The sequence below is a fragment of the Panicum virgatum genome, chromosome 8K, assembly GCF_016808335.1.
Source record: "Panicum virgatum strain AP13 chromosome 8K, P.virgatum_v5, whole genome shotgun sequence".
Taxonomy (NCBI): domain Eukaryota; kingdom Viridiplantae; phylum Streptophyta; class Magnoliopsida; order Poales; family Poaceae; genus Panicum; species Panicum virgatum.
This window is the reverse complement of record NC_053143.1, coordinates 36,224,485-36,239,304: the sequence shown is the minus strand read 5'-3', so window position 1 is coordinate 36,239,304 and position 14,820 is coordinate 36,224,485. Positions and strand designations below refer to the sequence as shown.

General features: G+C 47.7%; 1 protein-coding gene across 1 annotated transcript in view; it reads right to left on the bottom strand.

Annotated features, from left to right (window-relative positions):
- Positions 1-8,609, bottom strand: part of LOC120645666 — a 31,829-nt gene extending 23,220 nt beyond the window's left edge. Inside the window, exon 1 of the mRNA XM_039922430.1 lies at positions 7,884-8,609. Within this exon, the coding sequence (XP_039778364.1) occupies positions 7,884-8,609 (726 nt within the window). The remainder of the gene's footprint in view (positions 1-7,883) is intronic.
- Positions 8,610-14,820: the final 6,211 nt, after the last annotated feature.

Sequence of the window (14,820 nt, the reverse complement as noted above, 5' to 3'; positions counted from 1 at the left end):
TTTTATGTATTGTTGTACTATTTCTTAGCTTTTGCTATTATTTGCATGTATGTTTATGTTCTGAATTGTTTTTGGCCATGTGTTCGTGAGTAGACGTCGATCCATCCGAGGAGCCCCAGTACCAGTACCTGTACCAGGAGCCATCTTCTGAGCAGTTCGAGCAGCAGGAACAGTTTGAGGAAGGCAAGTATAACATGAACAACACCTATCACTTTAAATACATTTTTCATACTGCATTTTAATATTGTATGCCTATAAGGATTTTCCTAGCCACTTTATTATCTTATATATATCCCTTGGGTTGCATTTTGGTTAGTTGTGCTAGGTGCCGCGCTATAACTTACTTGGTCCTTTTTAATTAATTTGATTAATGGTATATGTAACATAATTCTGACAGTGGCCCGTTTGAGGGGCTCACGTCTCGTTAAAATTGGTTTTTGTTAGAAACATGGTTTAGGGGGCCTGCACGGTGCTTACTGCCTGGTTGGCCACTCTCCATAAGGACCGGTTCATAGAGCGACAACCTGGGACAACAACGCTACCACAAGACTGGAATGGGACGGTCTTGGCTTACTAATTAGGTCTTTTTGGTTTGGAGTAACTTACCTGCGGGGCAAAGGGTGGTAAGCTTCAATGGTCCCTGCTCCTCCGGCTTGGTCTGTGCTTGGGGCTGTGCTCCTGTGCTTGTACCCCCGAAGGTGGGCCCCATCGTCGCCGATCTAACTCTTCGCGGTTACGCCTTACCAACGAGATTCTTTGTAACGGCCTCGTAGTGAGTTTGCTAGTCATCTCACCTAAGGAAGTGTGATGAACAACTGGCGTAGCTCACGACTTGTGGGTAAAGATGTGCAACCTCTGCAGAGTGTAAAACTGGTATACTAGCCGTGCTCAAGGTCATGAGCGGCCCAGATCCTCCTTTTGATTAGTGGGGTTATCTTCCTTCGACGAGGCAGGTTTCCCCGGGTGGCTTGGTTTGGTTTGGTTCTCAGTAGTAACATAATTAATTTTGATTAATTACTATGTAACTGGGTTTATGGTAATTCATCAGCTTGTAGTAATTAGCTTTAATAAAATTTTGCCAAGACTTAAAAGCTAATGCAGTTGAGTCAGCCAACCATAGAGCCTCATAGTTTGTGTTATACTTGTTGAGTACAAGTTGTGTACTCACTCTTGCCTACTCTACTCTTTTTCCTCTTGGGGATACTCTACTGCTGCTCAGTTCCTGCCGACGCGAGAAAGTTCACCCAGAGCTACCAGGAGTACGAGGACTTCTAGGCGTTTCGTCTCCCAGTCGACGTCCCTGTGGTGCCCAGCTTCCGAGAGGCTTCGTTTATGTTTTACGCTTCCGCATACTCTGTATCAGACATTTTGTCTTTAATGTAATAAATAACATTCGTATTCGCTTTATTATATCTTTTTACATGATATGTGCTGTGATATATTGTTCATTCTGTTGTATATACATGTGACTTGATCCTGGCACGTATATGATTGCTCGGTTTATGTCCTTTTATAAACTGGGTGTTACAGTTGCAAGTCTTTTAGGGGTAAGTAGAGAGTAGCATAGATAAACCTTAGTCATAACTAGCATGTGTAGGACGTGTTAGGTTTATCTCATGCAAATAGATTGAGCCCTAGTATAGAAAGCGATTAGCGACCCTATTCACCCCCTCCCTCTCTAGGGTCGGACACCCCGGTGATCCTTACAGGTTAGCGACCAAAAATAACTGAAGGAAAACTATATCCTAGAACATGCTCTTGCTTTTTATTGAAAGGGAACTAAATAAATAAATAAATAAAGATAGTCCGGGCTATCTCCCGATAGTGCTTTGTCTCTGGTCATAAGCTCGACCATGATAACTCTTGTAGCCATCATTGGTGATGGGTCATTGTTTCACCACCAATCGTTGAAGCTAGCTACAAGGTTAGTGCCACGGTGCACCCACAAAATTTTTATCTACAACCAACCTTCTGAAGATTTTGCAAAAGAGGACCTTAAGTTGGTTGTAGTCCTCGTGTGTGCACGGTGCACTAAGCATGCCTGACTCTAGAGTTGCATTGACTGAGCATGGTTTACGTGGTATGTCAAAAGTAAAACTCCCATGCTCATTTGAGGAATCCTTTTCATTGGACTCCAAAGTCGGCGCCTCACAAAATTCCTTGGGGTTAGAGGCTTGTTACCCACGAGAGTGTCCAAAAGGCACTCTGGTAAGATGCAAACCTCAGCAGCAGGGTCACTTAGAGCTTCTATGATTTTTCCCTTGATAGAACAAGTGATTATTGCAGAGGTTGGGCTAATCCGAATCGCTTCGGAAGCACGCTTTGCCTCCTTTGACCAATCAATTGCGGGTGTATGACGGAAAATTATATCGAGGGTCTCATAAAGACACATCGGTTTTATAGGCTCCTCGTGCCTAAGATGATTCGAGGTATTTTTGATGTTCCCTGAAGGGTCATCCTCGAATCGGGAAGAGAACTCTGAAGGTTGAATTTCTTCTTCCTTCGGTGTTCGTGGTTCGGGAGAGGGCTCAACAAATGAATATTGGGATGTGGAAGATGAAGGCTCAAATTCGGGTATTGAGAGACTCTCATGGCTCGATGCGGATTCCTCCCGGCGGGGTTCACTATGGTCGGTAGAGAAGAAAGAGTCTTCTAAGAAGCTATCTAGGATATCTCTTCCTTCTTCTAGAGTTGTGTGCATGAACCATCCTCCGCTTGCGTCGTCAAGCTCTAGGGCAGTTTCCATGTCTAAATCCGAGTAGAAAACTTCCAATGATACTTCATCGAGTATAGACATGTCTGGGATAGATGCCAAAAGGCGTGAGAATCTAGCCCATGCTGCACCTATGGACTCCTTCTCTAATTGCTCAAAATCGAGGATGTCGATCGGTAAGGAGTCTATGCGTTCAGTGAACGAGAACGAGTAACAGAAGTCATCTCGAAGCTCCTCCCAATCACCTCTCATATTTCCTATCGTGCGGGTGTACCATTGCTCCGCCCTCTGTATAAGAGAGAAGGGGAACAATTTCCACCGCAAGGCATCCTGTGTCATGCCTAGGATTACTAGACCCGAACACAGTTCCTCAAATTCTTGCAAATGCTTGTAGGGATCTTCATGAATTTCTCCCGAGAAGGGTCGCTTCTGAACCATGGCTATAAAGCCAGGGTCGAGTTCATGGTTAGATGAGGAAGATGGTGATGGCTCAAAGAACTCGCCCATTGGGGTAGAGAGCTAGGGAAAGGATAGCTGCTCCAAGGGTAATGGGTGTAAAGGTAGAAGGAAAGAAAAGGAAAAAGATACGAGCATGACTGAGTCCGAAGATAATGTAGCTGTCGTTCCCCGGCAACGGCGCTAGAAAGCTTGTTGGTATTTTGTAACATCACGAATAAAATCCGCAAGCGCACGGATACCGCTGTAACTTTCACCCAAGAGTATTCTTGGGTATCGTATCCACTAGGGAACGTGAGTACACTACCTATGGGTTCAGGCTGTCCAAGGACACACACTGGTGTTGGAGGATAGGAAAGAGAGGACTTTCTAAGATCTAGAATCTATGTTTAGAAGAAGAGATCACGTCGCCGTTATACTTCGAGCTAAAGGTATCGACCGGCTTATACAAGCCGATAGTTCCAATATGTGCTCTATCCAATATCCGAATGTGGAGGATTACTAAAAGGCTCGAACAGGGCTGTCACCACCTGCCGGCTACCTCTACAAACCGTGGGACTATCAGACGACTGAGTGGTATAGTCCAGCCTAGACACCATGTCTACGCCTTTCCCTACTAACTCTAGAGGCGTACTGGGTTATCCTTTTCTATCCGGAGCCCAACTCTAGAGTCAAATGCTACTCGCTAGCATACACATCAACTAATATAAGGCAGAGATGATAACTTGCGATCTAAACACTAATTCTAAATAAGCAAAGAAAGTCTCGAACACTTACAACCGAATAAGCATCCGTCGAGGTACGAGCGGAGAAGAGCGCCGACAAGCCCGGCACATCCCCCGACTATCTACCTCACTCTCGTAGAGGTACAATTTAGAGAAGAGCGCCGTTACCGGCGCCCCTCCTGAGTACCTATACTCCTAAACTCCCTAAGACAACTCTCACTCAAGTGAGAACTCAAGAGAAGAGATGGTGTGGTGTGTGATGTGTTGTGTGTGTTCCTATTGGAGATCAACCACACCTCGCCATATGTCATCTGAGAGGCGGTGGGGCCTGTGGGCCATCGCCACTGGGCCGGCCGACCTGGCTGGTTGGCCGACCGTGGGCTGGCTCTGTTTGCCCCGGTCTTTGGTCAGAAGACTGTTAGGTGGGCCCCCATGTCATGTATATGGGTAAGGGCCTGTCTTGAGTTGGTTTTGGTGCTCTGGTGGGCCCGTTGATCCTCGTGAACGCGTCTGATTCGTCGAGAAGTTGTTGCCTTAGATCCATGATGTGTCACGTGTGTGGGGTGAGTTTCCCTACATGTGCAGCTGCCAAGTGGGCCCTTTTGGCCTTTGGGCTTGCTTGTGCTTGGCCCAAGAATTAATGCCTTGGATAATATGCTCGTTACCTGCAGTTTTTGCCCAAATTCACCTGCACACATTCTCAGACCAGCATCTGTGGAATTCGTCAAATAATCATCCTATGCTAACATTTATTCCTTCTGATGCTTGACTTTTGCACGATAGTTGACGGTCAAAATGGGTCGTTAGTGACCATCAACAGTAGTGTGACACACACACAAACTACTCTCTTGGATAAAAGAATAAAGGTTACTTTAGGCCGGGAGCAAGGTAAAAGTCAGAGGTCGAGTCAGCTATGCTAGGCTAGCTATATCTACACTTTCTCATTAGTTAGCTCGCCAGAGATTAAACTACACGACAGGGAGATCGCTATCGAAGTAACGGGAGGAGCCCGTACACCCCGGCAACTTTATGTACCTCCTACCCCCCATACCGAACGTGGAGGATTACTAAAAGGCACGGACAGGGCTGTCACCACCTCCCGGCTACCTCGACAAACTATGGGTATAGTTGACATCCAGCAACTCTTAGATAATCTAGACACCATGTCTACACTAGTAAGGGATACTCTAGTGTCCCGCGCGGAGCCCCCACCCTCCGGATGGACAGACATCACACTAGAGCAATCATATGAATACTGAAGCAGTTGATAGAGTTCTAAGAACAAAAGACTAACCATCTCCAGAACAGGGCGATCATGCAATGCAAGCATTGAATAATAACGCAACCATGACAAGAAGCATATACTCGATAACTCAGAATATACTTCAAGCAGATATCGGTAACCATAGTCTAATTCTATTACAAACGACCGAATATTACAAGAGAGAGCTAGAGATGAACCCATACCAGGCTCTCGAGCAACTCCGGCGACTCGATGACTCCTAGACTTCTCCTAAACTCCACTAAGCCTAAAGACTATGCAAGGAATGCAAGAGAGGAAGAGGTGTGTGCTGGTGTTTGTGTGTGTGTGTGTGTTCTATTCTCTACCCCCTTCTATTTATAGCAGGGAGCCACCAGCCGTAGCACCCCAAATCGATGTTGTGAGCCAACAGGGAAGCGCCACGTGCCTTGGTTGAGGCGGTGGGGCCCACGGGCCTGGCCGGCCGACCAGGTAGGTCAATCGGCCTGCGCGGGCCGCCAACCGCCCCCAACTTCTAGGAGTGGGCTTGTCTTGGTCTCCCCTTGTCCTAAAGTTGAGGCACGGCCTGCCTAGTTGGGTTTGCTTCAGTTCTTGGGCTTCACTTGGTCCATTTGAGCCTGAATCGGTACTCTGATATTTTCTATGATTTTGTGTCGGCCAAAGTGTGCTTGTAACCTGCATAATAGCTTGAAAACACAACTTGCATATTCTAAAAAGTAAAGTGTGATTTAGGAAATTTTTTGGATAAGGATGCGTGTAAGAAATACAAACTCTCATGATTTTCTGATCAAGTTGACGCCTGGAAATGGTCGTTAGTGAGCGTCAACAAGATCCCCCAAGCTTTCCTTTGCTCGTCCCGAGCAAAGTAGGACAAATCAGGTTGTTGATCAGAAAATCACTTTGACTCATACCTTACCTTTCATGTCATAGTCTGAAGCAAAGAGATTCATCTATAAGCTTAAAGAAGTTGGTTAGCATACCTTTGCTCAATTACCTTACTCCCTCATGGGGCTTTTTAGCTATCTCCTTATCTTGGCTATTGAGAGTTAGAATGATGCATAAAGCAGTACTTACTTGTTCTTAGATCCTCAATCCATCTGGAGACACTTTTTTGAAAGATTTTTGAAAACATGGAAAAGCTCCAGGATAACTCTCTCGAGGCACTCATCTTGTATTTCCTTACCAGGGCAGTGTTTGCCTTTGATCTTCCCTACTACTACAAGCCTTTTTGGAGCTCAAGGTAGGATAAGAATAGAGCACACTTGTAGTCAAAGAGAGGATCCATAGAGAAACAAGTCATGCAATCTCGATCAAAAGGTGCAAGTGTTTGAATGGATGGATAGATGGATGAATATGGCTTACTCCTTGAGGTAATGGCTTTTCTCTCTCGAATCATCCATGTCTCTCTCTCTTTTTCTTTTTCTTTTTCTTTTTCTTTTTTGAGACATGGTTACCCCCTTTTTCTCTCCTTTTTTTTGGGTCATGCTTCTTTGGCATGCCATCTTTTCTCTTCTTTTTAGGGCAACCATAATCTGACTTTATTTTATTTCAGGAATATTCTACGAGAGAGATCACCAAGACATGGAGCATTTATAGATGTGAAGTGGATGGTGGTGCTAATTCCCAGTGTAGGAATATAACAAATGGATGGGACGTGTACGTGCTTATGATCGAGAAAGCATGAAGAGCATCTTACTAGGGTCACCCAATTTGACAAAACTCAACAGAATATCAAGCAGCATATGTATAAGGGTTTTTCATGGAATATGACATATGGCACTAGTAGGACATTGCATATCGCTGGGAAACTTGCCTTTTAATTTTTTTTTCGAAAACAACTCCAGATTTCAAGCATCACTAGAACAAGCTTGCATAACTTTATTTACCATATCTAAACTCACAACAACTTAGACTCGGATCAAGCATATGCAACCCACGGAACTTTCAGGTTTATTGGCAACATATTTGTATAACCAACGAATATAAACTCAAGAGAACTCTTATTTTCAAACTAGGCACAACAGACATGATAGAGCAAAGCAAAACTCATCCTTTCAACTTATCAAAAGGGAGTTAAAACATTCTTACCGCGCATCATGGAAAAGGGAAATAAAGCAATAAATTTTTATTTTGTTTTTGGAAGTTTTTATCAATTTTTATTGAAAGAAAATAAAGGGATACAGTTGACTTAGGGGAGGGAACCTCCCCCAATCTAGCTCTTAGATTAGGGTCAAAAAGCAGGACCTTTCTCCATACCTGATCAGGTTGAGGTCGTTTCGTCTGTACCTGGAGAAATAGTAGCGGTCGATGACGTCTTGTTCTTCTTGCGCCACACCTTCTTGGTCTTCTTTGGTGGCGTTGGCAGCGCAGGAATAGGATCCCTTGATTTACCATTCTTCTTAGACCTTTTTGAGTTCGCTGGATCTTCTTTCATAAGTGTCTTCATAAAAGGTATAAGACTATCTTTCTGAGAGGGTGTGACTTCGACTTCTTTGATTTTCTGAGGATTTGGCCCAAATTTGACCCGTATCATCAAGCGTTGCTCTTTCTTGGGTCGGAAGTCAAATTTCTCCTCTTTACCATTGATATGGAGTCGGATTTCTCCGGCCCCAACATCAATATGTGCATCTGCTGTATTGAGGAATGGCCGTCCTAGAATGAGAGTAGTCTCCTTCTGATTATCGATATCAAGTACAACAAAATTGATTGGGACAAAACAGTCCCGTACTCTCATGGGGACATCCTCAGTGATTCCTTCTGGGTGCCGTACTGAGGAGTCAGTCAATTGCAACTGCATGGGTGTCGGTGTCAACTCTGTGTAGTTGAGTTGGTCGAAGACCGCTTTCGGCATCACACTAACACTGGCTCCCAAATCACATAAGGCTTTGTTGAAGTTCTGTGCTCCTATCGAACATCTGATAGTTGGGAATCCTGGATCCTTCTTCTTCTCGGGCAATTGTTGAAGTATAGTTGCACTGCATGCCTCAGTGAGCTTGATTACTTCGGTAGTTGGCAGTGGTCGCTTGTTGTTGATTATGTCCTTGATATAACGAGCATAGGTCGGAACCTTCATCGCATCCATCAAGGGTACATTGATGTTCACTTGTTGTATTAACTCAACAGAGCGGCTGAACTGCTCATCTGTACTTGGCTTCCTTTCCCTCATAGGGAACGGCAATACTTGGGTATCATAAAATTCATGCGGAGCCGTCTTCCCTTCATGAACCTTCTTGGGTTCCTCCTCCCAAGGTGGTTCTTCTGCCACCGGGCATGCTTTCTTCCTGTTAACATGGTTAGGATAAGGCGGGTCTTGAGTAGTTTTACCTCCTCGTGTGGTTATCGCCTTAACATTCTCCAAAGCAGGGGGCATGGTAGCAGCCACTTGAGCTAGTTGAGTCTCAATCATCTTGTTGAAACTAAACTGATTCTTGATGGCAGTGGAGAATCCGTCCATCTTGGCATGGATGGTCTCCATAGATTTGTCCATAGCGGCCAACTTCTTCTGAAGGGACTCACTAATCTTCGCTTGGCCGTAGACAAGATCTCTCAAGGTAGGCTGGTTAGGACCGAAAGAATTCGAATTCCCGTTACCTCCTTGGTAATATGGGCATGGTTGATTCCACCCCAGACCACCTTGTGGACGAAACCCATTGCTGCCATTGAGGAAAAGAGCTTCTTCTTGGGTTTCTAGGCAATTGTCGCCCGAATGTCCAACATTCCCGCAGACCTCGCACGTCATGCAAGTTTCCAAGACTCGAAGTGTTTGCATCTGAGCCTTATCTTGGAAATAATCCTCAAATTTCTTGAGGAGGAGATCAATCTTCATAGAAGCATGTCAGCCTCCCTGACGGAGTGCATAGCTCGCTGGCGCGGTTGGAGGCGATCATTGCTCTAACCTTGGTTGGAAACCATCTTCTCGATCAATGATGTAGCTCTTTCAATGGTCAGCGAGAAGAAAGCTCCACCCGCAGTGGCATCCACATGATCACGGGATGACTATGTCAACCCGTTGTAGAAGTTCTATTGAATCAGCCAATTATCCATTCCATGGTGCAGACACGCCAGAATATACTCCTGAAGCCTCTCCCAAGCTTCCGGAATTGACTCATTTGATGCCTGCTGGAAGTTCAAAATCCGACCACGAAGAGCATTGGTTTTACCCGTCGGGAAGAACTTCGAGAGGAATGCCTTGGCACATTTGTCCCAAGTATCCACAGCAGCCTTGTTAGCATAAAACCATTGCTTCGCTCACCCCAAGAGAGAAAACGGAAACAGACGGAGACGGATTGCATCTTGCGATACACCCATGATAACAAAAGTACTGCAGAGCTCCAGGAACTGCTGGAGATGAGCGCTGGCATCCTCATTGGCCTTGCCACAGAATGGGCTGGCCTGCCAATCGTAATGAGACATGTCTTGATCTCGAAATTTTCTCCTCCGATGTTAACCTCGGGCCTGGTGGGGACCTAATTAGCAGACGGAGCAGAGTAATCACGGAGTGTCTTCTGGGCCATAGCTCTAGGAGCTGACGATGATGCGATGACTGGATCAACTGCCAAGAGTGATCTCCGAGGTGATATGAGACGAGCTCGCGTCCTCCTCAAAAGTGACTCTGGATCGGAATGAAAGTTTTGCGGCAAGTCGAAACCGGTCATACACTACCCTGTTTTCATATCAACGAAGACAAGAAAACAAAGCCAAGTTAGCCTGTTTAGCAAGCGAATACCAATTTCGATTTTGTTCACAACTCTGTCTATATATTTCACTCTATGCCTTCCCCGGCAACGGAGCCAAAAATGCTTGTTGGCGCCTACCAACGTCACCTAGCGATGACGCCCGTAGACACCAATTTGGGATGGCAGTATTTCATGAACCTCGAATAGATCCGCAAGCGCACGGAATACCACTGTAGCATTTTATCTAGGAGTATACCGGGGTGTCATTTATATTTCCGCAGGGAAGGCGATGATTGAGAGAATATATAGATCAGTTGGTGAGCTCTATCTAGATTGGATATTCTCATGCATAAATAGGGGTAAGATAAAAACATGGTAGGAGGTAGTGTGACACACACAAACTACTCTCTTGGATAAAAGAATAAAGGTTACTTTAGGCCGGGAGCAACGTAAAAGTCAGAGCACAAGTCAGCTATGCTAGGCTAGCTATATCTACACTTTCTCATTAGTTAGCTCATCAGAGATTAAACTACACAACAGGAAGATCGCTATCGAAGTAACGGGAGGAGCCCGTACACCCCGGCGACTTTATGTACCTCCTATCCCCCATACCTAACGTGGAGGATTACTAAAAGGCACGGACAGGGTTGTCACCACCTGCCGGCTACCTCTACAAACCGTGGGTATAGTTGACATCCAGCAACTCTTAGCTAATCTAGACACCATATCTACACTAGTAAGGGATACTCTAGTGTCCCGCGCAGAGCCCCCACCCTCCGGATGGACAGACATCACACTAGAGCAATCATACAAATACTAGAGAAGTTGATAGAGTTTTAAGAACAAAAGACTAACCATCTCCAGCTTAGGGCGATCATGCAATGCAAGCATTGAATAATAATGCAACCATGACAAGAAGCATATACTCGATAACTCAGAATATACTTCAAGCAGATATCGGTAACCATAGTCTAATTCTACTACAAACGACCGAATATTACAAGAGAGAGCTAGAGATGAACCCATACTAGACTCTCGAGCAACTCTGGCGACTCGATGACTCCTAGACTTCTCCTAAACTCCACTAAGCCTAAAGACTATGCAAGGAATGCAAGAGAGGAAGAGGTGTGTGGGGGGTGTGTGTGTGTGTTCTATTCTCTACCCCCATTCTATTTATATCAGGGAGCCACCAGCCGCAGCACTGCAAACCGACGTTGTGAGCCAACAGGGAAGTGCCACGTGCCTTGGTTGAGGCAGTGGGGTCCACGGGCCTGGCCGGCCGACTAGGTAGGTCGGTCGGCCTGCCCAGGCTGCCAACCGCCCCCAACTTTCTGGAGTGGGCTTGTCTTGGTCTCCTCTTGTCCTAAAGTTGAGGCATGGCCTGCCCCAGCTGGGTTTGCTTCAGTTCTTGGGTTTCACTTGGTCCATTTGAGCCTGAATCGGTACTCTGATATTTTCTGTGATTTTGTGTCGGGCCAAAGTGTGCTTGTAACCTGCATATTAGCTTGAAAACACAACTTGCATATTCTAAAAGGTAAAGTGTGATTTAGGAACTTTATTGGATAAGGATGCGTGTAAGAAATGCAAACTTTCATGATTTTCTGATCAAGTTGACGCCTGGAAATGGTCGTTAGTGAGCGTCAACAATTGGCCTCGGAGGCAAAAGAATAGAGGCCCTCGGCAAAATTGAGCGTCAACACACAGAGAACTGAGGCAATCACCTTTGATGTGGTGGACATCAACTACCCATACAATGCCATCTTCGACCGCAACACCCTTGTCAAGTTCGCAGCAGTGATACAGTAGCTGTAACACCCTAATGTAAAATTTCAGATTTTATAATAAATTTAATTGGTTTAATAAAGTTTCTAAGGTTTATTTTGTTTAGCAACATGTTTGTGCATACATGCAGGTGCATAAGTTTTATTTGGTTGAGTGCATAGGAGTTTGAATTCAAATTTCATTTGAATTCAAATAGTTTGAGTTAGTTTGAAAAACGAAAGGAAATAGAAAAGAGAAGGAAAATCAGAAAAAGAAGAAAACACAAACCCAACCAGGCCGCAGCCCAGCTCTCCCCTCGCACCAGCCCGGCCTGCTCCCTCACCCGCGCGCACGGCCCTCTCTCGCTTTGGCCTGCTCGCCCGCACGCCGCTCAGGCCTGCGCCAGCGCCGCGTGAGTCGCTCCGTCCGCCTGACAAGCCGACCCCGCGTGTCAGCCGCCTTCGCTTCAGTCTCGCACGTGCTCTTCCCCGGCCGACCGCTCGGACCCACCTGCCAGCTTCCGCATTCTCTCCAGCGCAGACGGCGCCGCGCGCTCCCTCCCCGCTCGCCTGGGCCCACTCATCAGTCAGTTCCAGCCCGCTTTCGCTCATCCGCGCGCTCAGCGTGTCTCCCTTCCTTTCCTCTGACCGAGCGGCCCTGCTCGCGCGCTCGCCCTCCGTCTCGCTGCGCCCCGACCCCACCTGTCATCCCCGTTGTTCTCCTCCACCTGAGTTCCCCGGCCACACCTCTGCTTCGCCCAGCACGAGCCCCGCTCACCCTCCTCTGTGCCGTGGGCCAGCCCCGAGGCTGTGGCCCCGCTGGACAGCCTCCCCTCGGACTTCTAGAAGCTTCACCCCGCGCTCAGCATCACGCGGAGCAACGGCGTGATCCGGTTTGGCCGCGCAGCAATGCCGCTCGTAATCCCCGCCGGCTTTCCATCCTTAGCATGCCTGCCCAGGATCCTCGGCCTCTCCTTTAAACCTCCCCCCTCGCGACCCTGTGCGCCGCACTTTCCCTTCCACGCAGCCCAGATCCGATCTCCATTACCCCAGCAAAGCTCCGCCGTGCCGAGCCCCTGCGCCGCCGTGGTCTAGCCACCTCGCTGCAGCTCCACCCCGGCCGAAGCACGCAGCATATTCGTCTCGGCACCAGGAAGCTCCTTGAGGCCTTTTCTAGTGACCCCGGCCTGTGCAGCGGCCGGAATTCCACCGAGACCCGCCGCCGGTGAGAAGCTGCGCCACCGTGCCCCCGCCGCTCTGCTGCACCACGGCCACCGAGGGCCACCGCCGGAGCTCCGCCTGAGCGCCAGGAGCATCACCGGTCACCTCCTCAGCCCACTGCATCGCGCTACACCCGGGAATTTCACTCGAACCCGCCAGAGCAGGTAAACCCGTTCCCGAGCAATTGCTCACCGCCGGCAATTCCCGGACCTCCCTGACCCCCGTAGCACCTCCACAGGTGTTCCTCGAGTCGAACCCTGGGATCCAGGAGCCCGGAAGCACCCCGCATCGACCTCGTCAACGTGCTTCGCCCGTACGCCACCGCAAGACATCAATGCCGACGACCCTGTGCCACGCCTCCGACCAATCTAGTGCATGGTGAGCACCAGCACGAGTTCCTGTCCTTTTTGCACTAAATCTCGTAGATGCTAGGCCACCGTGATAGCCGGAACACTGGCTGCCGGCGTTCCGCCACCGGCCGCATTGCAGTCTCGCCATGGCGAGCCCTCTGTAGTGCTACTCGCACCATGCCTTGGCATGCATCCACACCGTGCACCCTCACTGTCCCTTTTGCACCAGGTCTGAACCCCAGAAACGCTCAAATGCTCGTGCACCGGCGAGCACCGCCGCACAGACCCGCCACCGCAGTTGGACCCGCTGCTCTGAGCCCCGCGAGCCCTCACCTTAGACACAGGTAGACCCGAGTCGTTTTGAGCTCCGGAACGCCGTTTATGGCGAAGTCCGGCGAGCTCCCGCGCAGCGCCACCGCGGAGCTTGGCCTCCGGCGAGCCCTGCCGCCGCTGCAGCCCATGAGCGAATCCTGGCCGCACGATCCTCAGCCCACGGACGAGATTAGATTGTGTCCAGATCTAATCAGAGCCACCGGATCAGGAACCAGTGGATCAGATCAACGTGTACCGGATCGGCCTGCCAGTTTTGCTAAAGAGTCCCTAAAGTTCCTGGAAATCATCCCGCAGTCCATGTCAGTTCAAAAGTAATTCCAGATCAGCCCTGTTTTTAACATTTAGGCCCCTGACCTTTTTAAAATTAGGACCCGCCATCCAGCCCCTGTCTTTTTGCACGTTAGACCCTAGATCTAACCTTTAATTATGTTTTAGTCCCTGGTTTTTACGAAGAAACCCCTAGAACCCTAGTTTTCTCGCAGTTTAGTCCCTGGACCTTGTTTTAGCCCTAGATTTCGCGTTCTAGCTCCGTTTTAGGTGTTCTTTATGTCCACGCGATCGTTGTAACGCGTAGAATAGTTTTAGCCTAGTTTTGTTTGATGTTTTTATGTATTGTTGTGTTGTTTCTTAGTTTTTGCCTTTGATTGCATGTATGTGTATGTGCTGGACTTGTTTTGGCGTTGCGATCGTGAGTAGACGTTGAGCAGTGGAAGGAGTACTAGGAGCCACCTTCCGCGGGACACTTCAAGCAGCAGGAACAATTTGAGGAAGGAAAGTATAACATGAACCGCCTATCACTTTTAAATACAATATCATTCTACATTTTAATACTGTATGCCTATAATGACTTTCCTAGCCACTTTATATCCTTTATATATATCCCTTGGGTTGCATTTTGGTTAGTTGTGCTAGGTGCCGCGCTATAACACACTTGGTCCTTTTTAATTAATTTTATTAATGGTATATGCAACTTAATTCTAAGAGTGGCCCTCTGTGTTCTGTGCTTGAGTGGCTCATGTCTCGTTAAAATTGGTTTTTTCTAGAAACATGGTTTAGGGGACCAGCACGGTGCTTAGTGCTTGGTTGGCCACTTTCCCTAAGGACCGGTTCATAGAGCGACAACTTGGGACAACAGCGCTACCACAAGACTGGAATGGGACGGTCTTGGCTTACTAATTAGGTCTTTTTGGTTTGGAGTAACTTACATGTGGGGCAAGTGTGGTAAGCTTCAATGGTCCCTGCTCCTCCGGCTTGGTCTGTGCTACGTGCTTGTACCCCCGTGAGGTGGGCCCCATCATCACTGATCCAACCCTTCGCGGTTACGT